The sequence below is a fragment of the Gordionus sp. m RMFG-2023 genome, chromosome 2 (assembly GCF_954871325.1).
Source record: "Gordionus sp. m RMFG-2023 chromosome 2, tfGorSpeb1-WG-v2, whole genome shotgun sequence".
Taxonomy (NCBI): domain Eukaryota; kingdom Metazoa; phylum Nematomorpha; class Gordioida; order Chordodea; family Parachordodidae; genus Gordionus; species Gordionus sp. m RMFG-2023.
The window spans coordinates 49929907-49955343 of NC_088776.1; the positions used below are offsets into that span (position 1 = coordinate 49929907).

Here is a 25437-nt window from a genome sequence, read left to right on the forward strand (position 1 = left end):
CATATTTAATCACACCCCAAATCTCTCCAACCTTTTAATACCCCATATCTCTCTAAACTTTCCGTTTTAACCCAATTATTTTTAATTTTATGCAAAAATCTGAAATCAAAATGATAAAAGAGTAAGTGAAGACCTTGTGAACGGAAATGTTATAAAGAATCCTGAATTATCACTTGACTAGTTTATAAATATAGCTTAATTAATAACAATAAGTTGAATATAATTCATTATTTCCCTTCTTCCAAATTTTCGATATTATAAAGGAATTATTTGTAGCTTTTATACATTTATTAACTGGGTTAAATTTTCATTGCATCTCAAATGATGGAAATAAAAAGAAATGATCAACCATTAAGCGGACTTTTGACATCAAATTTTAGAAAATTTCCTAAAAATTATTATTCAAAATGGATTTTATTTTATTCTTTTTTATAAACAAACACCTTTATTACTTTCATTAAAATATTTGGGGCCGTTATAAAATATTATTTTTTTTAAAAAAAAAGTCTTCAGTTTGGGAATTTCCGAATGACTTAAGTTTTATGCGCATTTTCGAGGCTAATTTATTCTATGATAATTTATCAAAAATATTAGAATTAAACGTACAAAAATGTTTAAAATATTAAAAATTTATCTAAAAAAGTATAATGTATATAAATTTCAAAATACTTTTTTTAAAAAAGACTAAATTATTTGGGAAAATATAAATAAAAATTTTTTTTAAAAAAACACTTGATTTAGCTTATAGTTATTATAAATAATAAATATTATATATAAAAAAATATAATTTTTTGTAAATGCATTTATCAAAAAGCTCCTCCATTTCCCTATAATATAAAAATATCATAAATTTAATATATATAAATGAGATTTGTTATTTTTTCAAAGTCTGTTGAGATTCATAGTGCTAGCCTTGATCCTTTGCTTGTTCATAGTGCTAAGCATGAGTCCAATATAGGAAGTTAACAAATCGTCCATTTTGTAGCCCTGTATTTAATTTTTTAGGCGTTTTTTTAAAAAAATATATATATTTTAGCAACTAATTATTATTAGATATTATATTATAAATGATATAAAATATCTCAGAGAGACCATGATTGTTTTTACACCTTGTATGTACTTCTTATTTACTTTTTTTGACTTATATTAAAATGAGTATAATTAGCAGGCAATAAAAATAATTGAAGGAAAAAAATTTATAACTAAAAATCACTAATAAATTACGTTAAAGAGGATTATAATTATAATGTCATTGATTTCAAATAAACATTATATAAATCCATTCAGAATTTTTTAAAAAAGACTTTACACTACCCTTCGCCATGCCAATATTAGGAAGTAAATTTATTTTTTTGTTATTGAATTTACCAAGGATGTTTCGCACAATAATTTGCTTCCTTGCACCAAATTGCCTATGGTTATATGGAAATAGGTATTACCGCTACTCCAATTCGATATTTGGGTGAAAGGGAAAACTGATAAGGTTTCCTTAGTGATGGGATCTAATAGAGTTAATCCGTTTTTATTGATCGCGATTATCAGATAATCGGGAAGATTTGGCTCGGTGGTTTGCTTAAAATGTAAAGGAAATATGTAAATTTTTTAAAAAAAAGTATTTCCTTTTTTTTTGATTATTTCATTTTTCTTTTAGTAATTTTTTTCTTATTGTTCCTTTTTTCTTTCTTTTTATCTTTATTATTAATTAAGACATGGTTTTTAAAGTGTACATAATAAACAACAACCTTGACTTCGAAAAAGGCGGAACCAAATGTAGGCCATTGATACACTCTCCGTAAAAACTCGATCTTAGCCTCTTCAGGTGTGAGACCCACAGTTTGAGAGTAAGACTCAGCTATGCCTTTCCTCCAATCTTCCATAACCACAGAACTGTTATGATCTTGCCTACTAAGCATATAAGAAGGGATCAGATCCTTAGCCACCTTGGAGAAGGATGACAGAATAGTCAGCGAACTCGAATCGCAATCGTATTTGACGCGATATATTAGAGCGGCAAGAATTTTGGCCTCTTCTGGGTTGCACTTGTGGTATCCCCTTAGGTATTTTGGTACTTCCTATACAAATACACGAAGGAAAATATATATTCAAAACTTACTTTGAGAATTAAAAAATTAACAGTGTTTTCAATTCAAAAAAGGACAAGTCCCAAAGTCTTATAAGAAGGTTCTCAAAAAATGAAAATGTCGATTAAAAAAGAAATAAAATAGTTATTTATTCTATTCTCTAATATCAAATAGTAAAAAAAAGAGAAAAAAAACTTGATGATAATGGAAAATGAGGTCAGCGTTCCTATCAACCCCTGGAACTACGTTAAGCCAAAGCTTTCTCATGAAAAATATTTGGTAAGTTAAGGCCGGTTGAGATTGTTGACCCATCTGACTCGAGGAATTCAAGGAGTTGAGCGAAATGATAGTACTAGAATTGTTCATATTGCTCAGGCTGGGGGTACCTAAGTTATTAGGGTTGGGGCAAGTTCTCTTGATCCAATCCGTTAAATGCCTCACGAAATCAAAGAAAAAGTCCTGATCTGGCACGCTTATAACCTTCGTTTAATATATATTATTTTTGAAAAATACGATTTTTTATATATATTTTTTTCCCAAAAAAATATTGGAGGTCATTTTTCTTTCTTTCTTTCTCAAAATAAAAAATAAGATTTGAAATTGTTTATCATAATATAAAAGAGTATCAACTTAAAAACCTTATCCGCTATTTTGACGAAAAGGCTAAAGCCCTGTGACGTAATCAGGCCTAAGCGTCGAGAGATGTGAAAACAAAATTCGGTTGCTTTCGTGCCTTTTTATTTTAAAAAATAATTCAAAAAATTTGTGTCAAAAATATACATAATATTTCTATATAATTAACTAATTCCAATAATTATTCATTTTAAAAAAATCAAATTATATAATAACCGGAGTCGACTTCGAAAGCCTGTTCTGTGTCATCTGGAAAGTAGACCTTGTGAAATATTTGAGTCGTTTTGCGCTGGATAGCTTCAACTTCCACAGGATGAGGAGGAAATTTTCTCGGTCCCACTTTTAGTGTCTTTTGTAATCGTAGTAGACAGTCCCTCCGCAAAGCTATAGACGAATCTTTTGTAACACCCACTATTGCAATAATACCGGTAAAAATTATTTAATTTTTTGAGAAGTAAAGCGTGTAAAGCATATTTTTGTCTTTTCCAAACGATACGACTAATAGGAATAATATCTTACTTACGCATGACAAATTTTTTAGAATTTTCCAAAAAATATTTATGATCAATATAAAAAATAACTTAAAAAATAAATTTACCTCCCAATCCCCGATAATTATGATTAAATGGTGAGTTAAGGCTAGATGCGCAATGAGAAGTCCTTAGAAATTCCGTCAGTTCAGGTAAAATTAAACGTGAGCAAGGAAAACAACCAGTGGCAAGCCACATCAATTCCCAACCCCTTTCTTCGCTTGTCCTTTTTTGTTTAATATTTGATTTTTTTTTTGAAATAAATGACATTCATCTTTCTATCTTATTTATAGATATCTCTAAAATCAAACTAATTTACAATTAATGGATGACCAAAATTCAACAAATTTGCATAAAAAAGTGTAAAACATATTTAAATAACGTATTTTAAGGGATATACTTGTTGGGATTTTGGGTGAGTTGCTTGATAAGTTGGCAATAAATCTCATCCCTCAGAATCTCCTAATAAAATATTTTACTTAAGTAAATTTAATTTGGAAAAATAAAGTTTATCTCATAAGAGCAGTTATAACATAAAAGTTTAGTGATTATTTTTAAAACAAAATTTCCACATATTTTTATATTGGCATTCCTATTCGTATACCTTTTTTTTAAAAAAAATAAATATATTTGTTAAAAGGTGGGAAGGGGGGTATTCATTATTTTAACCTTAAAAACAAATAATAAGATAAAAAATAAACCATTTTCAATGCCGGTTGGAATATTTGATCTGTCAAATCAACAGAATGTAGTGGCAAAGGAGGCGATTCATTGCTAGCATATCCTAAGGAGGGTGAAGATAGGACAGCGCTGTAAGGTTGATGATAGTGGGAATAGTTAAGCTTGCGTCTCAGAGGCTGGTCCCCCATGTACTTAGCGATGGATAAGGAGATCGAACAAGCAAAGTGACACAGTTGATCTTTCCCAGCCAGTTTTTTGAGCAAAGGGGATATGAGGGGTTCTTTGGCGTGCGTCCATAAACATTCCTCCCCACTATTGTTTTCGTGGTGGTTACCGTTAAATGAAAGAGTTACCGAAGTATTGCTATTGTCTTGATAAATCATTTGACTGGGTGAGGGGGGAGATCTGGGTGGATTGATATTGGAAGAAGTATTCGGGTCTGGGTTATTGTGAGATATGTGGGACATAAAGTTTTTAAGCGGATTTTTTCGGCTTAACGTGGATGAAAGTGTCTGTCCGAATGAACGTTTTGGAGCTTGAATTCTTTTATATAGATGGGTTAAAGAATGAATAGAAAATTAGGCTTAAAAAAAATAATCAGCTAATATTTGAAAAAAATGAAATATTGGGCATAATGATATAATTTTATAATATGATTTGCATTTATTCTTTTATAATAATTATGTCGAATGCATTTAAAATTAAAAGAGAGCTAAACTTTTCCCGATTCCTGAAATGTTCCAAGGCAAAACGTCTCAGATCGTGAGGTCTGTTATTAGCATTGACGCTGTCCATCGTATCAACTGTTTCATCTCGCCCACCAGCGTCCCTCCGAAATTCTGTTGCTGATCTGTACACGGCATTATTGAGCGTGGCGCACCCCAAAGTACTTAGCATTCGATCGACGTCCGAGATAGACTGATTAACACTTTGGGCTTTGATAGACGTGGCAAGTAAATTAGAGGTGTCGGGGTCTGGACAGGTTAAGCAAGGAATAACGTAAACCGCGTTGGACGGAATTTCCCCTTTTCTTTGCGTGCTCAAGGAGAGCGCCGAAAGCCACATTTTGTTAGATTTGTTATTACCGTGACTTTGGTGATGGTTCAAACTATCGTAGATATTATATACCTTGTAGATATCACAATTGTCTGAGTGGCATATAAGGGGTTTTTAAAAAAGAATTTCAAATATTAGGACGAAAAAAATTCCAGCATAGCATAAAATTTTTTAAAAATACTGGATGATTCCACAACGTGAGAAATTTATATGATTTTTAAAACGCTAGTAATAATGCGTTCGGGTGATAAAAAAAATTATTACTATTATTGGCATTAATCGATGCCTTTAGATAGCTGCCATAAGGTTTGTCGAGTTGAATGATTTCACCCTTGAGACAAGACAGGAATGATGGATCTGATTCTGTATTTTTTTTTAAAGTTTTATATTTTGATCAATGTTTAATTTTGAAAAAATTATATATTTTTTAAAGATAAAACAAACGCATAATGCAATAAAAACACTTAAAAATATACCTATGAAATCGGTAGAGGCAATAGCGTATCTCGATCGGTACCTCAGACCTCCCAAAAAGTAGTTCATGAGTTGAGAAACGTCTCGCGCGCCACTGCATTTAAATACCATGGATTCTTGTTTGGCTGTCGAAATACAGAGTACAGACAATTGGTTAGAAGAGGAGAGGGCCTGACACCTGACGATTTCTGGAAACGAAAGTTCTAGTAAAACTCTCTCCTGGTCATCCACCACATAAAAACTGCAAAGGAAAAAAATCGTTAATATATAAGTTATTATTTTAAAAAAATGATTAAAATGGAAAATATTGCATAAATGAAATCGAATTATAGGAAGGAAAGGAAAGAGGAATATACAATTTACTGGTGTTTAGAGAAATTTTTAAAAAAAGTATCTATTTTTTTTAAAACCCGGTCCAATTTACGGCTATGATAATGTCTACATTTTTGCGCAAATGGCCGATACCGGAATTCAAGATATCTGGCAAAGATTCAGATGAAACAGACAAATTGGTGGATGCTATGAGTGAGGCCTCATAGAAGCGGGAAAAGAGCAGGGGCCATTTGAACTTGGCGTAGTTGACTATCTCTTCCTTCATCTTTTGCGTGAATATAATTTTTAATAAATTAAAATATAATTATAATACATATATACCCTATGAATTTCAAACAATCTTAGCTATAAATGTATTTTTTAAATTTTTATATGAAGATTCCATATTGTTGGTTCTTCTATACATGCTGAAATATATTTCCTACTTACCCCTCATTTACAGTTAACGCGAATTTGCAACGAAGTACAGAAATTTATGCTGTAATTTTGTATACTTCGCAGGGAATTCTATTTTGACATATAACCGAATTATTATGTATATCAGTATCAATATATATTAGAAATCATATTTTATAGAGGCTATATGTTAGGTTTTTTTAGCCCAGTCCCATAATTATCTTAGATAAGTAAAAAAAAATCATACATTTACATTATTCATGATTCTAGAAAATATTTAAAAACCCGGAGCCCGAAAAAATATTTTGCGTAAGTTGGATTTTTGGGTTTCGGGCCATATCTCTATCAATCCTTACCCACCTATCATTAAATACGCATGAAGACTTGTAAAAACATCATGATACATTATATAACAATTATATTTAGACCTTAAATCTACACTATCAAAATCAAATCAAATGCATCCTATAAATAATACTTAAGTAACTTTAAGAGATAAAATGCGAATTCGATATTTGCTATTTCAATACTTATATGGCACTAATGGTGGTAAGATACATAATTAAACAACTATCAGATTTAAGTGTTTAAATTTAAAATCACTAAAAAAATATATAATTACCTAAACAATCAATGAAAAATATATACATACCCTTATAGCTGGAACATTCTGCTCGAAAATCGTAGTACTCTGATAAACACCCATAACCTTCTTCATCCAATGTTCCATTGAGCCTTCCTGCTGTAAATAGTAATCGGGAATGTAAGAAGGAAGCGCAGAAAGTAGATGAACTCGGTCTAACTCCCCAACAGTTGAATTATTGTTTAACTTTTTTTTGTGCTCTACGTAGTATTGTTGCAACGCTACCAGAGCCAAATCCTCCTCTTTTTCGCAACGGTATTCGCCTATAAGAAGACATGAATAAATGAATGAATATACCCAGACAATACTAAAATTCATGAATATTTTCCCCTTGTTTTTTAATATTTATATGGCCCGTGGCAGCCCAGTTCTTTAAGATGCTATTCAACTAGTCATGTGGAGAGATTACTCCTTATTATTAATGTGTACATTTGATTTTTTTAACATTTCATTTGCATCTTTAAATATATATTTAAAAATTAATATTACCAAATTTTATTCCCCGCACTATTTGTTGGTATACCAGATCTATCACGGCACCTGGTTTCAATCCAACATGTACTGTTGAAGTATCTTGAGATACAAAATTAGATTTAGGCATTTGAAATCATTATATATCATATGTTTTTGGTTAGATTGTTTGGAAAATATTAATTTATTTTTCTAAAAATTGCTTTGGTGTGGAATGATAGAAGATCTCTTTAAGTTTAAGCCAAATTTAACTACAAGTTTAGAAAGTTTATTTATTCCGAAATATAATTTCTCGATTTTTTTAATTCGCTAAAATAACAAAATGAGATATAAAAATATTCCGATTCTTTTAAAATACTGTAAGGAGATTCAGTAGTGTCGCTTTCCTCCCTCCAGGGTACAAAAATCTCTTTTCTAAAAAACAGTCGCCAGGGTGCGTTCTTTTCCTGGGCCCCAGTTTCTTTGGCGTATTGCTCGCATTGAGACACAGCATCCATCACGTGATCATCTCCATCTCCTAACGAGGACACTTTGTCGAAAAGGGCCACGTAGAGAGAAAAGCCGAACACTGGAAAGGTGTTTCTGGGAGGAGTCTTTTGAAATTAATATAGGGGGAAAAAATAGCGGTACAATTTAGTAGACAATTGAAAATATGTGTAATAAATAACAAATAAAAACAATAAAACAAACGTTTAAATATTAGTCCATTCTAAATAATATTATTTTGCAATCAAGTGAATGAATGAAAAAAATAAGATCGGGAGATATTTTTTTACAGAAGAAATGATCTATAGGTTTAGAGATCGGAATACAAGTATAAAGATTTTATAGATCTCTGTAACTTGTACAATCACATAAGTAGTGATTAGCTACCGAACAGAGGGATTGCTAGACCAGAATAATGAATCCAGATCATATTTGGAGATGGAGGAAAGTTCGAGAATGATTGCTGGGGATTATGGAATTGGATGAGGATGTTTATGATTGTATTATTATGATGTTGTTATCGGATTAATTATGATTGATGTAATTTGCATTAATGGTTTATTTAATTGCAATAAAAAATTACACGAAGTCCAATTTATATATATGTTACAACATAAACTTAAAATTAGTGAATATTTTTAAAATACCGAAAAGAAATATCATTATTTAAATAAAATAAGAAATTTCGCACTGACCCCGCCATTGATCAATTTATTAGCTGGGGGGAGATCGGGTGAAATCAGGCCCAGTCTGAGGGATATCAAATGGCACAGTTCTCGAGAAGTGGTGGCACAATCGGCGGGTAAATTTTCTGTCCGCCCATCCATGCAAGTAACTGGTAACATTATTGGAGGTTCTCTCTCCGATAACCAGCGCCTCGGATCTTCTTTGCCTGGAGTCATATGTATTAATGTATATGTGTTTTTAGGGGGAATTAAAACTCTGTAAACAAACAAAACTATTATATTTTTATGACTTTAAAGCTTATTTCTATAAAAAAAATTTATTCAAATGCTAATCATTCAATATTTATGTAAGAAGCGGACTTTATTTTGATGGTGTAGATTAGTGATCTGCATCGGGTCTACTTTTCTAAACCAGACCCAGCCCGATATTTTTTAGTCAGTCCGGCCTGATCATGAATGATTTTTATCTTATTTGACCCGAAGACCTGACACGAAATAAAAATTATTAGTTCACACGGCCCGGCCCGAATTTATTTAATATTTCTAAAAAATAGGTTCTGCCCGGGTCGAAGGCCAGGATATGCAGGGGTCGGACTGCAGAGATTTGCAGATCTCTAAAGCAGCTTGCGATTTTTTCCATTTCTACTCTCTACACACCTCCCCCCTCATCCTCAAGCTTGAAAATCGCAAATTTTTCCAAATAAACTAATAATATACCATTTAAAAAAATCAAAATATAAGCATTTTAAAACTTTGTTAGAACTTAAAAAGTGAATACCATTAATTCTTTTAGCGTTATAAACTGCTGCCACAGATGCCTTGGCGGCTTGAAGTTCTAACCAGCTAGGTGGTTGTGTTCTGGCACCATTTTTAAGAGTTCTCTTGAGCCTATGGAGACATCTAGAAGCAAAATCTATGGAAACGGCTCGCTTAGAATTATTGGCCAACAAGTTATTAACAGGTAGTTCTAATTTATGTTCGCTCTGTTTATTTTGGTGGAGGAAGTTCCTCAAGTATTTTTCGAAAGTGGGCGAGGGCGGGAAACAGCCAAGACACAGTGATAGGAGGATCCATCCCCTAACTTTACTCGTGTCAGGGTGGGGGTTACCTGTCAGCTGTTTGCAGATCTGGCAAAATAGCTCGTCCCGAATTCGAGGTCTTAGAATGCCATTGCCTATAATTTAAAATATTTTTTTATTATGGTATATTAAAATGGATAAATTTGGAATCCTATATATCTATCAAATTTTGAACGAATTATGGAAAGGATAAAAGAATTCTTAATAAGGGGAAAGCATACACGTCAGTTAAATTAATGTATTTAAATACTAACAAATTATAAAGTAATAAGATATTGTAAAAAAAATGTGAGCAAATTGTTCAATGTATTTAATTAAATTATTGTATAAGAAAGAGAAAGATATCCTATGTGATATGAATTAATGATGATGATGTTAAAAGGAATACTTATGTATAATATAATTATAACTATATAAACCTCCCCCCCCCCCCCGATTTTATATATCGTCTAATCAAAATTTCTTCAATTTTAATTTACCATATTTTAAATATTTTATGTACATTACTTTAAATTAATATACCTATAATGAAATGCAGTTTATCCAAGTTAGACATCGGTTTGTGTTTAAGCGAAGCAACGGGGTTCGAGGGGTCTATGCAAAAATAACCACTTGTATCTTCTTCGTCGTTTGCAAAATTCAAACCGTTGGTTCCTTGCTTAGTTGAATTATCGTTGACGCAATACCCATTCGGGTCTGATCTCTTAAAATCTTCTTTCCTTCCGTTGTCTTGTCTCATCATCAAATCGACCGGCATTTTAGACTTGCGTTTCAGGGTGAGTGAAATGAGCTTTTTACGGAGCGTTTCTCTCGGATGACCAATAGGCTTATGATTATTATTGTACTGGTTGTTATGGTTGATGCCGTTATCATTTGAGGCGTTGTTGGAGAAGGCTTTATCGGCTGCTATACTTTTGCCCTGGTTATAGTTTAATTTGTTGATATTAAAAGATTTATTTATAATAATAATACAAATAAAGACTTTTTTTAATAGTCGTGGTTTAATTTATTATCGAAACTGATATCGGTTTAAAATTGTATCCTTAGGAGTCACCTTCACCAACTTTACGATAAAAAAATATCCTAAAATTAATTAAATGATTTTTTAATGTTCTTATATTGGTAACATTTTTTTTAATAGCGTTCCTGTAAAAATGATCAAAAATGGAATTCAAATTAGAGATAAAGAAAACCCAATGTTTAAGAGAAATATTTGTTATTTTTTTTTATTTTTACACCTTTAGGACTTTATCAAGCAATAAAATATTTGGGCAAAACAATTAGTAAATTTATTTCGCGATTAAAGTAAACCCTACCGTTTTTTACAAAAAAAATTTCATTTTGATGATTATTTTTTTTTCTTCTACATTAAAACACCATTAAAAGGTGGTGAAATGCAAACAATTCTTTTTTAAGCAGTTTCCGATAAAGGTTATATGCTAATTTTTTTAAAATAAAACAATGATTCTATTATTAATTAATTGTGTTATTGGTTGACAAATTTCATCCGTTTTTTAACAATTTGAAAAAATAATTTGTCTTGTTTAGAATAAGATAAAAGGGAAAATAAATAATTTTACCGCGGTTCTAGAGAGAGTAGTGTATATTTTGTTCATGACGGATGTATTATCGTCCCTTATTCCGTTATTAGAGTGACTAGATAATTTAGCATTCTTATGATTGGAAAATTGCCTTGAATATGTAGGATTCACGACATTGTCATTCGGTTCCGGCAAATCCCCCATGAACCTTAAAATCATGATCCAGACATCGAGAGCGGCTAGTATATCACCTATTTTTTGTTAAAAAATAAAATCGGTATTTTATTTATTTATTTCTTTCCTTCTTTCTTACCCATTTTAATTCTCTAATTCTTCTCACATTTATTCATAAAGAAAGCTGTATTTCAAAACATGCAGATGATTACAACAGGTATTTTTGAACATAACAATCACTAATTCAATGTAAGTGGGGGGGGGGCAAGAGAATTATATTTTGGTAGTCAAATATCCTGGTATTATTACACTACACAAACAATAATTGTTGATCCACGATAAACTTTTTTAAATAACGGATTCAATGTAATACTAATTTCCCAATTGAGCCAGGTATATTTAAATTATTTATACAAATTAGTTAATAATTTTTCACTTATCTTCTTCTAAAAAATTCTTTCTATAATATTGTTGTTATTTTCAAAAATCAAATTATCATTCGCTTAAAACTTTTGTCAGATGATCAAAAAACTCTGTGTACATTATTCTTTGTAGTAAAAATAATTAAAATAGTTATAACCTGGATTTTTGTGAGGTAACAGGGGCTGCTTGAGCTCCCCTTTGATAAATGAATGGGTAACGTTACCCCGAAAATAGGTAGTGGCGAATTTTATGAATTTGTACTCGGATAGCTCGGCCTCGTCAAAGGAATTCAAATCAAAATCTTCGCAAAATATTTCGTCCGAATGGGTTTCTTGCTGTTTTTTGTGGTTCAAGAGAGCTTTTTGGCGAGATACCTCCAAGTCCTTAATATATTTGTTGTTTTTTGTTAAGCAATTTACTTAATAAATTACTTTTTTCATAAATAAAGAGGAAAAATGGACAGCCGATGTATGCTTCTATTTTTTTTCTTCTTCTATCGCTCCCTCCTTTCTTCCTTCCTTCCTACCTACCATTTAATTAATTAGCTTATACATTTTTTAAAAAATGAATGCAAAAATAATATTTTTTTAAAAAACGATTTTAAAACCTTAAAAGCCGTAGGAGCGGCCATGGAACTTTCGTCGCCAGAACGCCCCACTAATTTTTTGTTACTGCCAATGTGCTTGATATCGTTGATTCCCTTAATTTTTCCGTTGGCGCCATTATTAAAACTTTCACTATCATCTTCAGCCTCCAGATCCAAATCCCCGAAAAGTTCTTCGATCGTCGCTTGCTCGTCCATAGTCGAGTTTGTGGATTGAGAATTAAATTTCGCATTGGTTTTATTGTTGTTACAGTTATATTTCTTTGCGAGGATATAGAGTATATGTTTGTGTCAAAAAAAAATTGTTCGTAGTTATTCCAGTTGCCTTTTACAAAAAACATCTATTATTTTAGTATAATTCGAGGGATAGTTTACATTTCCACTTTTTTTGTATAGAGCAAAACTTGTCTAATTGGGCTCATAATACTTAGGGCAACTCCCTAATTTGACGGAAGCTTGAAGTCCCAACCAAATTCCCATTGATTATAGAAAGTTAAATATTTTTTGATAAATTGGGCAACTATCTCAAAACGGTGCCCAAATTAAACAGGTTTTAATGTATTTACTTTATATCAGAGGCCTGTAAGCCCAGTTGGGGTTAAGTCAACACTGGCCTGGCGTGAATGTGAAAGTCTTAATTGGTAAAATTTGGAATTCTTTTCAAAAATTTTATAAGTTACCACCTACCCCCAGGTTTTTTTAGCCCGATTGAGGCTATTTAAAAAGTTTTGATTTTCGCATGTCAATTTCAAAAAAAAAAAATAATTTTAAAATCTGGACCTACGGACCCTAAATTAGTAAGCTCTCTCAATTATTTATAAGTTATTAAATAAATGTTGGTAGTACTTATTTTTAGAAACTTTCAAGTTATGAATTATTTGCGAAATATAATATTATATAAATTAATAAATCTATTTGAATTGTTCATACATTGTTGTCTTTATTATCGTGGTTATCTTTCCTAAATTTTTGAGGATTTTTAAGAGCAGCTTCGATTTTAATCCGAGTTTCCTTGCGTACCAGAAATCCTCTATATTATTTATTTTTGAATCATAATTATTTTAATATTCTCTACCAGATTACCCTACGTCCTAATTGAAGCGCATTTACGTTTGAGTTTCGCTCAACCGCTTATGGGGACCTTTTCAATAAAATGTGTATATGATGCTTACTCATAAAAAAAATAAAATTTAATTAATTTGAAATTATGTTAGAAGGATTTTAGTGTACTTTAATGATACTGAAAAATATGCTACACATATATACTTGCATTTTAATTATATTTCAATTTTTACATAATTTTATCATGATGGATGTGTAAAGGGAACAAGTTTGCTTAATTACTTATTGTTTTTTTTTTGTTTAAAAAAAATAAATATTACTTTATATCCGTAAAACTCTGTACCGTTTATAAAAAATATATATTCTGAGTTTTCTCGATGTATTTAGTGTGCTTTTGATGTTTCCAAACTCAGCAACCCTAAACCGAGAAACTCTAAGGACAGCTTCAAACTCCCAACTTTATTAGAAACAGCCTTATATAGGTACACCATAGCTACATATTTATATCAACCATGAATCAAAACCCTTCGACACTCGATATTTAATTGAACCCAAATCAGAACCCTTTTTCACATTTAGGGTTCAAGGTTCATTAAAAAAATTCATTAAACTTTTATTAATTTTAAAAAATATATTAAAAATAATTTAAAATATATAAAGCATGTAAATTATTTAAAACATAAAATATGACCTTTTTAAAATTTATTTTTAAAATAAAAACATTATTGTATCTTTTTTTAAGTTGTATTTTTTTTAATTATCGAATAGTCTGTAGATATAAATATTCCTATATTTAAAGATAATTTTCCAATCAATAAACTAAGCATTTTTAAAAAATAAACCTGCACAAGGCCTGAAGATTGATCATAAAATGTTGAGTCGCCAGGAATTCGTTCCTCAATCTCCGGGCTTTGATCAAGGCTTCGAGTCGGGAAAATCCAATCAACATTGTCAAGAATTTTCTTCTCTCAAGCCTCCCTTTCCAGTATTTTTGTATGACTAGAGTTGCTCTGAGCGTATTAATGTAGCGTCTCCGGGCTATCCACCCTCTGACACCCTTTTGGATGAGTATTATTTTTTGCGTTAGCGCCCTTTCCCTGGCTTGTTCTAGGAATAAATCGTGGCAGTCCTATTTTAAAGGATAAGATTATCAGATGAAACAAACTCATTTTAAGATATGTATGCAGCATCTATATGACAGGATATTCACAGGATGCTAACTCCCTCAAAATATATACCTATCCCCTAAAAATATTTTGCCGTCTTCGGGACATTATGAATTATACGTTCCAACTATGTAAAAGTGAATGTAAATTATTTAGAATAAACCCCCTCATATACTTTAAATGCAATGCATTATGAGCTTGCTGAGAGATTTAAAACCCTTTTATATTACATTTGAAAAGATAGCAATAAATTATTCGGAAATAAGTTTTATTTGAAAATTAATGGCTGATTGTATGCAATATTTTGGTCAATGTTTAGCAATATCATTGTTTTAATAATAGGTCTATAAAAAAGTATTAAATAATTTTTTACAGAAATATATTTTGCTTAATTTCATCTAAAAATTTAATAGACAACCCCCCCCCCCCCCCAATAAATTATAATCAGCTCTAGCTTACCCCCATTAAATGTCTATCCCCCACTTTAAAAAATTGGAAGTAAACTGCCACCTACCCCGCTCATGTGAACGCTGTACATATGTGTGATATAAATAATAGAAAGAATTGAACTGTAATAGGGGAGAAAATATTCTTTTTAAAATAAAATATAATTTTAACTTTTAAAAAGACTTTGGCATGCCCTATCTGAAAATCGGCCTTGTTGCCCAAAACATTGCTACAAATGATGTTAACCGCCTTCCTGAAATCTATCTGAGACTCTATTAGTTTAGTATTTCGGGTTTTGTCTTTGCTATTATTGTATATGGTGATTCCCGCCGAACGCAAGACGTAAACAGGGATTGAATGCTTGTAGCGATCGTAAAAATCTACGAAAGCGTGCCTTATGGGGTAACCGTTCCTCCTTATCCTGATAGTTTCCATCATGCCCGAATATCGAAGTTGTTTTATGACTAATTGCCGATCGAATATCTGATGTGATTTATTTTTTCATTACGATTTATTTCTAGTCGTAAAAAAACAGGGGGATTCTAGTAGGTATACTTATATTAATTCAATGAAAAATGTGAATGTAATAGCTGAGATGTTTTACAAAAAAAGTCAGAAATTTCGTTAATATGGAGCGCATAGGGGCTCAAGCTTCCTTAAAACTTTGGAAACCCCCCCCCCCTTAAAAATATTGATTTTTTTAGATATGGTTTTTTTTCTTGGCATATTTTAGGTTGAATTATTGTTTTGAGTTAATTTTAAATATAATATTTGTTTTTTACTCATTTTAGATAGAATTATCTTTTTTTTTGTTAATGTTAGAAATTCTAAAAAAATATATAAACCCCCCTCCCCTTCTCAAGTTGAAAAAGCTAGCGATGCCATTGAAAAAAATCATGTAAATACTAGATATATAATATAGAAGAAAGAAAAATATTATTTAATTCTTGATAATAGTATATGCTACACCTAGAATGACGGTTCGTATCATTTAATACAAATCAGTTGATAATAAGCCATTTTGCTTTCCTGTAAATAATGTATTTAAAATATATATTGAACTTATAAAAAAATGATTCATAGTTTAATTTATTTGTTTTTTTATAAGGGAAACCAAAATGGCGTCTCACCAGCTAATTTGTAACAAAGCGATTCAAAAGAATTTCAACAAATTAATCGTCTATAAAGTATAAATAACCCAAAGGGAATTATACTATAATTTATATAAAGGAGGGGGGGGGGTGAAAATAATATAGTTTAGCTATCTTCGTTGTTTGAAAATGTAATTTATTGAATAATAATAACGTATTAATTTTAGAAAGTAGCGAATCAGACATATGCTAGTTAGTTTGTACATTCAAATTAAATAAAAGTAAAAATATTTGAGTGATGATGCATATTAAACATTATTGATTTTTTATGTGTTTTATTAATATTAGATAGCGTTGCAATTTTATCCTTACCTATAAAAAAATTTGATGATTTTGAGAAGTATGAGATAAATTTTGGTCATTGTTTAGAAAGTGGTCTAACGTAATATATCATTACTCAAAATATTCAATTTTTATATTTGAATACCTCTCCATTTCCATTTCTAAAAATAGTAAATTTGCTTACAAATTGAAGCGATTTAGTTTTGCGTTTTATTTAAAATAAAGCATTTTATACTTGTAACATGAAAATTGATGAACGTTTAATTTTGAATAAAAAGGTAAAATAGTTTGGCATTTAAGTTTTTTTAATATAATTTTTTCTCATATTTTAAAAAATGCCAATTAAATTAAACAAAGAAGCGTTTTATGGAAAAATGTAACGTTAAACGATTCTGAATTTGAGCACTTATTAACTTAAGTAAACATGGCTTGTCATTATTCATTCTTTGAAAACTAAACTGACCCCTGGCTTTTTGTCGTCATTAGGCTTGACGCAACGTATAAAAAATGGTTGACATGTTTCCAGCGTTTTCATGAGCAGATCTAAGGAACGCTTGAATTGTAGGCCTAGGGTAGGCGATTTTTTTCTTGTCTCCGGACCCTTTACAGATAAGAAATTATATTTGTAATCGGATAAAATAATGATTTATTATCTGAAAAGTACAAGCTTCATTAAGTATCTCAGGATTATTTTTTTTGCAATTTGAGCCATGAAATTGCTAAATTAAAGCATTTCCTCGGTCTATTGTGCTCATCTATCCTTCCTATATCTTTTCACACCTCTTGAAATAAAGATAAGGTTTCACTTAAATCAATTTTAAAAAAATTACAAGCATCTTCTCTTTCTGGAAAAGGGAATGCAGAAATTTATTGTTAGTGCTATAGATGAGACTAAGCAGATCGGCGCTAAACGTATCCCGATTCTTTTCTATGAAACCTTTTGTTATTAAAATAAATAAATATTATTTTATATAAAATTATTAAAAACCTAAAATTAACCAAAAAGAGTACACTGAGAGAAAATATTTGCGATTAATCGACCAAAATGTTCCCAACTTTTAAATTAGGAACGAGACTGATCTTATCTAAGCAAATAATTTAGAGGTTAGCATCTCAATTAAAAAAGTCACTACTCAATAGTTATCAAGAATATAGTAAGCCGCTGGCAGTTATTCATCGAAAAACCATGTATAAAAAACACACACAATATGACTAAATATTGGTTAAAAAAGGGAGGTGACAGAGCGGAAAATATTATAGCAACCTCTGATATCGTAATAAACTCGGCCCGCAAAATGATTAATGCCAAAATGCTTAGCGGAAGCGTGGCCCCTCGTTTTGATGTAAGAATTGTGGGAAGCGTGAGTATGGTTGAGTTTGTCTAACAAGGTTATGTCGGTACCTTTGGGAAACCTGCTTTCCTCGTCGATCAAGCTGACCAAATGAAGGGGCTTACCAGCTATCAGGTCAAGTGTTTCTTGATTATCTACGAAGTCTATATGCTGCCAATTTATGCCCTCAGAGTTGTACTCTTCCTGTACAACCGTCAAATATGATTTCCCGAGAAATTTAGGAGAAATAAAATATTTATACAACATTAATACAATAAAAAATGTTTGCTATTATTAGGCATTTGTCATAAAGCTGTGTCCAAAATGTCATAATTAAATTCACAAACTTTCGAAACTTTAATGAAAATAAATAAGCTTTTTTAAATTTAAAAATAAGACATATCAAAAACATAATTCTAGAAAATTTCAAAAATTCAACAACAAATTTTAAAATTTGAGAAAGGTTTGAAACTTTTCGAATTTTTTAAAAATTACTTCATACCGAGTTTGAGGAATTAATTTAAAAAAATTGAATAAATAATAATAGAACTTGTTCAAGCTTGAATATATGTCGTATAAAAAATTGCTGCAAATTTTCGTTGGCGTAATTGATGCAAAATTGTTCGAAACTATATAATATTTTTCAAAAATAAATGCATTTTGATATTTAAAAAATATGATTAATCCGTTCACGACTAGTCTAACTTTATTAAGGAATTGTAACTGTATGTCTAGATATCATATGATGTGGGGGAGAGGGGGAAGGGGGGTATCATGATTCGTTATTTTTAAAAAAAGACCTTGGTTACCTGTTAAAGTGGAAATTTTCGAATCCAAAAATATCTAAGACTCCGAGGTTTGAGGAATCTTCGTTTATGCCATTCCGACATATGGTCCCGTTATAGCCATTGGTCAGGTTTGTTTTTGAGTTGTGATTGCTGAAGAAATACGTGCTGCTCATATCCGGGTTTACTGGTATTTTAAATTTAAAATAGTTTTTGATTATTCTTTTTGAACATATACGTATAAGATTATAATTTTTTTTAATTAATAATTTTAAATATTGTGTGATAGTTTACTTTTATAAAAATTTAAGAGGGAGGGGAGGGGGGGGGGTAAGAAAATCTAATTTTTGTTTTTGAATTATATTTAAATAAATTTATATAAACCTTTATTTAATTTTTTTTCTTATTACAAATATTTCTTTTGCCATCTTTTTTATTCTTGCCCGCATGAAGCAAATCTTCCTTTCTTTCTCAACCCCAAAAACAAAATTTAAAGTATAATATAATAAATAATAAAATCTAAACTAAAAAACAGAAGAAAAACAATCATGTATAATTTTATAAGCCTTTGAAAATAATATAGAATATAAAATGGATTCGCACTTTTTCCGGAGGAGTTGTCATTGTGATGGGGAGCCTTTATAGCGCAATTAATTTTCTCCACTATCCAAACAAACAACTTTCCGTATATACCCTTGCAGAAGGCATCCCTAACGTCCATGGACCGCTCAGCCCCTAGAGTGGATATAACCGTCTCCCCGCCAGTTATCAAGGTTTTGGTTGTTAAGGCCCGATTAAGGTCGGAAGGCTTGACCTGCGCATTTTTTTTAACAATTTATATAATATACGTTGATAATGTATATTTGTTAAAATTTATTGGTCGCTGTCGGCATTCTTAAGATTAACTTTTTTGGGTTAGACTTTTTTTTAAAATATATATAACATAAATTTTCATTCTCTTTCTGTCTCATCCATTTTTAAAAGCTTTTTAACCCGAATCGATTGTCTAGATATGGTAAATTTTTAAATTTGAGATTTTGATAACCTTTCTCTCTGATTTTACTATCATACAAGGGATAAATTTTTTTAAAGTGGAATTATAATATAAGTAGACGTAATTTATCAATTATTATTTTTATTTCTAAAAACCGAGAAAGCTGCAAGAATGAATATTTTTTTTTTAAAAAAAAATATAATTTTGATGGTAAAAGGTTAATAATTTGACTAAAATATATATATACCATTAAAAGTTTAGCCAAAGGTTCCAGCGTGCTTGGATTGGCTATTTCACTAGCGTCCAAGTTTTTTATGGTAGTTCCTTATAAATAAAATATATATTGTAAAAAACTTAAAAATTTCGATTTGATTATATATTTTTTTAAATGAAGGTGAAGGTTCAAGTTCCCAATCAACTCTTAGGTGCCTAATTTTAAAAATTGATATAGAACATAATTTCGTTAGTCACTTTATACAAGTCGAACGACTTTAATAAGGTCTCATAAAATAGAATTAATGTTGTTAAAAACCGATTTGGGTATAATATTTAAGCCTCGAGATATAGCAAATAGAGATCAAACCTTTCTGCCACCTACGAGTAAAATCTCTAAGCTCACTTTATATTTTGGCCAATATCTTTATCAGGTTGGCCGTCTTTAACGTGGAACAAATACGTCATAATCATCCGGTATGCCTAATTTCTTATTAGGTGGTATCCTTCTATTATATATATAATCCCATCGTATTTCATATATTTCGATATATTAAAATTTAAAATGTTTGAAAAAAAATTTTTTTGTTCAATAAGGAGTATACAATAGCGAGGTGATTAACGAGTCTTAGACCATTAGAAACCTTTATAAAAAAATCCTCGCCACCCGTCACTCTCTTCCAAATAGAAAAAAACAAAACAAATTCATTTATTTTTTTTTATTAAAGCAAGAAGAAAAATAGAAACCTTTATAATTCAAATTTCCGAGGTGCAAAATGATGGCCAGTAACTGAAAAATATTGTATATTTCATCTTCCCCGAACAGCAAGACTTTCATGGCCGATAAGATATTTAGATATTCTGCTGAATCCTGTCTACCCTCGCATACTAAGGATCCACCTCCCTTCCACAGAAGTAAAGTTGACAAAAAAAAAAGTTGTATAATAAATATATCAATTTAATAATCCCCCCTATCCTTATTGCATTGCTAAGTTGCATCTGGTCCACTCCTAATACACAGTTTTTTCAATGTCTCACCCAAGTTTTTGATGATTGAAATTTTAAAATCCCCCCCCCCCTCCCATCATCCTATTAAATTACGATAATTTAACATCGCGATATTTTGAATAAACAAAAAAAGACTTCGCAAGATTTTAGCCGAATAAATATTACCAAAGCATCTAGATATTGCCAAACCTCTTTCTAGCATTTGACGAAATATCGAAAATTAGGTAATATTTGTTTGGCCAAATCTTAATTTAGCCTTTTTCTACAAATTGGTTAAAACGAGGTTTTAAACAACACTCTCAACTAATGGGATACTAAAGCAAAATCCTCAGAGTTCAAGAATTAATATCCATAAAAATAATTAATTATATCAAACGAATCATGTCATACTTGTGTAAGATAGAAGTAATTGGAAGGCTTGGATAAGTAAAGTTTGCGTTTCTCGTCCTCCGACATTCCTGCAAGCATGCAATAGAAAACGTGGTAGTTCCTCTCGTCTTGAGCCTTTTTAATGCGTGAGTAAATAATTATTCAAATAATGGAATATACATCGTAAATAATAAAAAAAATTGCTTGGAGTTTGTATTTTCTTAAATGTTAGGATAGTTTTACTGTATAGCAATAATTTTGGCCAAGTAGGGGGTTTTTTCTTCAATCTATTCCTTCCCTTCCAATCCCTCCTTCGGGCATTTCCTGACAGAATGTTTTTTCAAAGCGGTTTTTGGGTAATATTACCAGCGATATTTTTTTTATTTCCAAACAAATGATACTAACTTGACAAATTAATTTTTTTATATAATATAATATTATCTAAAAAAAACAATCCATATTCCCATTTTTTTAATCGTAAATGGTAAACAAACTGGTTTGATTTTAATATAACGATTAAACGATTAAACGATTAAATGGCGTCTTGAAATGGGGCTCCGGAGTTGTTTTTTTTTCAAAATAATTAAAAAAAATTAATTAGACAAGTTATGTTAGGAAATAAATATTGCTTGTAACATTACCAAAAAATCGTTTTGGAAAATATTCTATCTGGAAATGGTCTTCTCCTTCCTTCCTTCCTTCCTTCCTTCCTTCCTTCCTTCCTTCCTTCCTTCCTTCCTTCCTTCCTTCCTTCCTTCCTTCCTTCCTTCCTTCCTTCCTTCCTTCCTTCCTTCCTTCCTTCCTTCCTTCCTTCCTTCCTTCCTTCCTTCCTTCCTTCCTTCCTTCCTTCCTTCCTTCCTTCCTTCCTTTCTTCCATATTAGAAAGATGTAAAATAAATAAATATTTAAACTTGATGAACTATCCGTGACTTTTCCAGCAAGTATTGTTCTATCTTAGCCCCTTCTATGCTGCCCGTTTTGTTAAATTGAATATCAATATATTTCCCGAATCGACTAGAGTTATCATTGCGAATAGTTTTGGCGTTACCGAATGCTTTATTATAGTTTTTTAATATTTTGATTCCAAATTTTAATAGGAAATTATTAAAACAATTTGAATTTCTCTTACCTAATATATTTTTGAAATGATGGATATATTATACATTTTCTGTTCTCAAAAAAAGCATCAGTGGGTTCCGAATTTTTAGGCTTATATAAAACACCAATTACCATATATTCTAAATGATATTAACAAATAAGATTGTTATTTTTGTAATGGTGCAATAGCTCAAGAGTTAAAAATTAAGATGTAGCAGTAACAGATTCGAACAAGCTTGGGACAAATTTAAATATTACTCTTTGTCGAAACGAGTTGGTCACGATTTATTGATGGTTTATTTTATAAGCCCAATTTTTGTTATTTCGGTAGCACCAATAGCTTTTATCATTTTATGTGTGTTAAAACGTCAATGTTTTGATTAAGACGTGCTCGATAATAAATCAAATTTTTTGAAAAATGTTTTGCCCAAATATAAAAAATATGTTAGGACGTGCTCGCATTATAAATTAAATATCCGGTTTTGCTATTGAACGTTTTCCAGATTTTAAGTAACTTTTTTCTGATTTCTGATCTCTCGAAAGGAGGAGTTTATTATTTTTTTAAATTATACCTTCTAAAATAGGATTGGATTCCAAGATTTGTTGTTCGATCCAGGAATGTTGGCCGCTGATAGCGGCTAGAAATTGCAATACTATTTTGGTGCTCTCCGTTTTGCCGGCTCCACTTTCCCCGCTTTAATTTTTGTTACATTAATATTATTTTTTTCGAATGAAAATAAAAAATAATTACTTATAATACTATTTTAAGGATTTCTAAAATAAAAATTCTACACCAAATTAGAAAATGGACAGAAATAAAGAAATAAATATCAGGAAGAAAATCCAAAAAAACCCACCTAATTATGATGCATTGATTTCCAACACGGAATAGGCTGGAATAGGCATTGTCAGCTATAGCGAATATATGTGGAGGCAGTTCTCCTATTTTCTTTTTCCTATACATTTTAACGTGCTCGGGGGTGTAGACTGGTAAAACTTCGTAAGGGTTAACGGCAACTAAGATAGACCCAGTGTAAGTCTATGCGAAAAAATAAATAATAATTATCTAAATATTTCTTTTTTTACCTTCACTTTTATTTATTTATTCTTCTTTCTTAATTTTTATTATTCGATAAAGAGTATCAACCAATTTTCAATTCAAGAATGAATAATACTTTTTTTTTCTCTTTATATTAAGGAATCATATATTATGAACATGAACATAACTTTAAATAAAAGTAATTCCAATTAAAAAATACCGCTATTTAGATGTACAATAAATATTAAAGGCTATAAGCAACTTACGTAGATAAAGCCTTCTTGATATCGAATCAATAAATTCCGCAATATACCAGCCTCGTGCAAATCACCCAAGCTTATCATATCTTCCACGCCTTGAACTGATGTCGAGTGCATAACCCTTATTTTTCTATTCGGTCCTACGTAGTATTCCTATAAAAAAAATATGTTTTCATAATTTCATTCTTTAATAAATCCAATTTTATTTTAAAGAATGATAATATAAAAAGGTTTGGTTATGGCAGGTTTAAACTCGGCTTTTTCATTTATTATATCGGAAAATTAATAGACGAGAAAATAAATATGTGAGTTTTATATAATGACAAGACAGGATATTGATTGATCCGATTAAACCATAATTTAATTTTTGTTATTGATTAAAATATTATAGCTATAGGTATTTATTCTTCTACTGTTAATATATTTAAACCTGGCCTTCGTCATCTTGGACTAAGTACCTGCTCCCTTCTGCAGATTTAACCCTAGCACCAACAGGAACCGAGTACTCGCTTTCTTTTTCCGGAATAATCCAGATGTATTCGTTCTATAACAAAAAAAAACATTCGAGAATTGTTAATAATAATCTTTAAAATTATTGGGTAATGTAATGGCTTAAGTCTTATTAGGTACAATCCTTAAGCTCGTGTCTGAAGAAAATCCGCTAAGCATTGAGGCGAATATTGATTTATCATGCTTTCTTCAAATTTGAACTATATTTTCAAGAAAAAAATCTGAGGTCTAGGTGATCGTTTTTGGGCCTAAGACAGCTAACATAACCCAAAAATAGAGCAAATGCTCAACTACAATTTACAAATAATTATAAGTTTGGGTATCGCAAAGGGGAATTTACGAGAAAAAAAATTTCAACTAGAATTTAAAGTAGTCCTCAATCCTGATTCAAAAACGGCAAATCTAATAATAAATTATTTGGGTTTGATTGATTTATAATTCGAATAATTTACTATTCGTAAGGAATAATAAAATTTACTATTCGTATTCGATTCATATTCGTTTTTGACATGTCTAATTTTCAATGATGCTGATAGCAAATTTTGTAAAGGTATAGCCATTGACTAAGTAGTCATTCGTATTTTATCTTGTAAAAAGTATCATTCTAGAACTTCAAATGTATCGTTTTAAACCCGCAAATCGAGCCTATTTTACCAGACCGAGCGGGGCCAATTAATTTTTTAAATTTGTCCCAATTCAAATATTCGGCCCAAATTTTTTAATTCGAAGGTCAGTCTGATTTCGCGCAAACTATTATCACTAGAAATAAGTTGGTTCATTGAAATAAGATCGGAGTCCGATCAGAAAAAAAATTTTTAAATATGGTTTTTCTTTCTTTTTTCCTTTAAAGAGAATTGTAGGTGCTCATGGAAATTAGAAATTGTTGATTTTTTTTCTTAGAAAAAAAGATTTTGTAAAAGCATTAGGAGAAAAAATTTATTTTATCGAGGTTCCCTGAATTCGGCCCAAGTATTTTTTCATATTTAGATTTTTCAGAGACTTACAAAATCTACCCGAAATCCGACCCGGTACCCGTACCGTAAAATGGTATGATTTTAATTTTCTAAAAAACAATAATAAATCACATTATGATAATTCATTCATTCGTTTCTTGTACTTTGAATCTCCTAGTGTTGTTAAAGGGCTCGATTTCGCCAATTTTAGATTAAGATTTTAGCCAAAATAATATTACGGAAGCCTCAAGATTTCGTTAATAGATATTTCAAACCTTTCTGCCATCTATGAGCAAAATCTCCAGGCTTGCGTAATAGTTTTGATAAAATCCGGAGAGAGGGATTAGACTTACCTGTGTAGGTCTCTGCTATTTTTTATTAAAAAGGAACTAAATAACTAAATCATAGCAAATCAAATCTCACCAATAAAAGGTAGTGTTGTTATAAACGGCTCAATTTGAGCCGATTATTAAAAATG

General features: G+C 30.6%; 1 protein-coding gene across 2 annotated transcripts in view; it reads right to left on the reverse strand.

Annotated features, from left to right (window-relative positions):
* Positions 1-780: 780 nt before the first annotated feature.
* The window catches only part of LOC135924613 (myosin-VIIa-like), a 42015-nt gene continuing 17358 nt past the window's right edge, over positions 781-25437 (reverse strand). The window contains exons 3-41 of one of the 2 annotated variants that reach the window (XM_065459704.1): positions 23927-24040; positions 23503-23649; positions 23055-23236; positions 22770-22891; positions 22011-22153; positions 21121-21234; positions 20470-20626; positions 19757-19833; positions 19119-19329; positions 18540-18702; positions 18281-18359; positions 17664-17934; positions 17230-17336; positions 16863-17000; positions 15138-15449; positions 14196-14482; positions 13222-13321; positions 12295-12552; positions 11845-12070; positions 11130-11341; positions 10072-10468; positions 9249-9644; positions 8480-8676; positions 7657-7891; positions 7317-7400; positions 6837-7090; positions 5866-6053; positions 5458-5696; positions 5246-5344; positions 4644-5073; positions 3946-4468; positions 3645-3706; positions 3313-3470; positions 2931-3110; positions 2720-2814; positions 2277-2561; positions 1743-2072; positions 1369-1572; positions 781-987 (exon numbers count right to left, since the gene is read on the reverse strand). In XM_065459704.1, the coding sequence (XP_065315776.1) occupies positions 883-987; positions 1369-1572; positions 1743-2072; positions 2277-2561; positions 2720-2814; positions 2931-3110; positions 3313-3470; positions 3645-3706; positions 3946-4468; positions 4644-5073; positions 5246-5344; positions 5458-5696; positions 5866-6053; positions 6837-7090; positions 7317-7400; positions 7657-7891; positions 8480-8676; positions 9249-9644; positions 10072-10468; positions 11130-11341; positions 11845-12070; positions 12295-12552; positions 13222-13321; positions 14196-14482; positions 15138-15449; positions 16863-17000; positions 17230-17336; positions 17664-17934; positions 18281-18359; positions 18540-18702; positions 19119-19329; positions 19757-19833; positions 20470-20626; positions 21121-21234; positions 22011-22153; positions 22770-22891; positions 23055-23236; positions 23503-23649; positions 23927-24040 (7881 nt within the window). In that variant the 3' untranslated portion in view covers positions 781-882. Of the gene's footprint in view, positions 988-1368; positions 1573-1742; positions 2073-2276; positions 2562-2719; positions 2815-2930; positions 3126-3312; positions 3471-3644; positions 3707-3945; positions 4469-4643; positions 5074-5245; positions 5345-5457; positions 5697-5865; positions 6054-6836; positions 7091-7316; positions 7401-7656; positions 7892-8479; positions 8677-9248; positions 9645-10071; positions 10469-11129; positions 11342-11844; positions 12071-12294; positions 12553-13221; positions 13322-14195; positions 14483-15137; positions 15450-16862; positions 17001-17229; positions 17337-17663; positions 17935-18280; positions 18360-18539; positions 18703-19118; positions 19330-19756; positions 19834-20469; positions 20627-21120; positions 21235-22010; positions 22154-22769; positions 22892-23054; positions 23237-23502; positions 23650-23926; positions 24041-25437 lie in introns of both variants that reach the window. The other variant, XM_065459703.1, reaches the window with a different exon arrangement.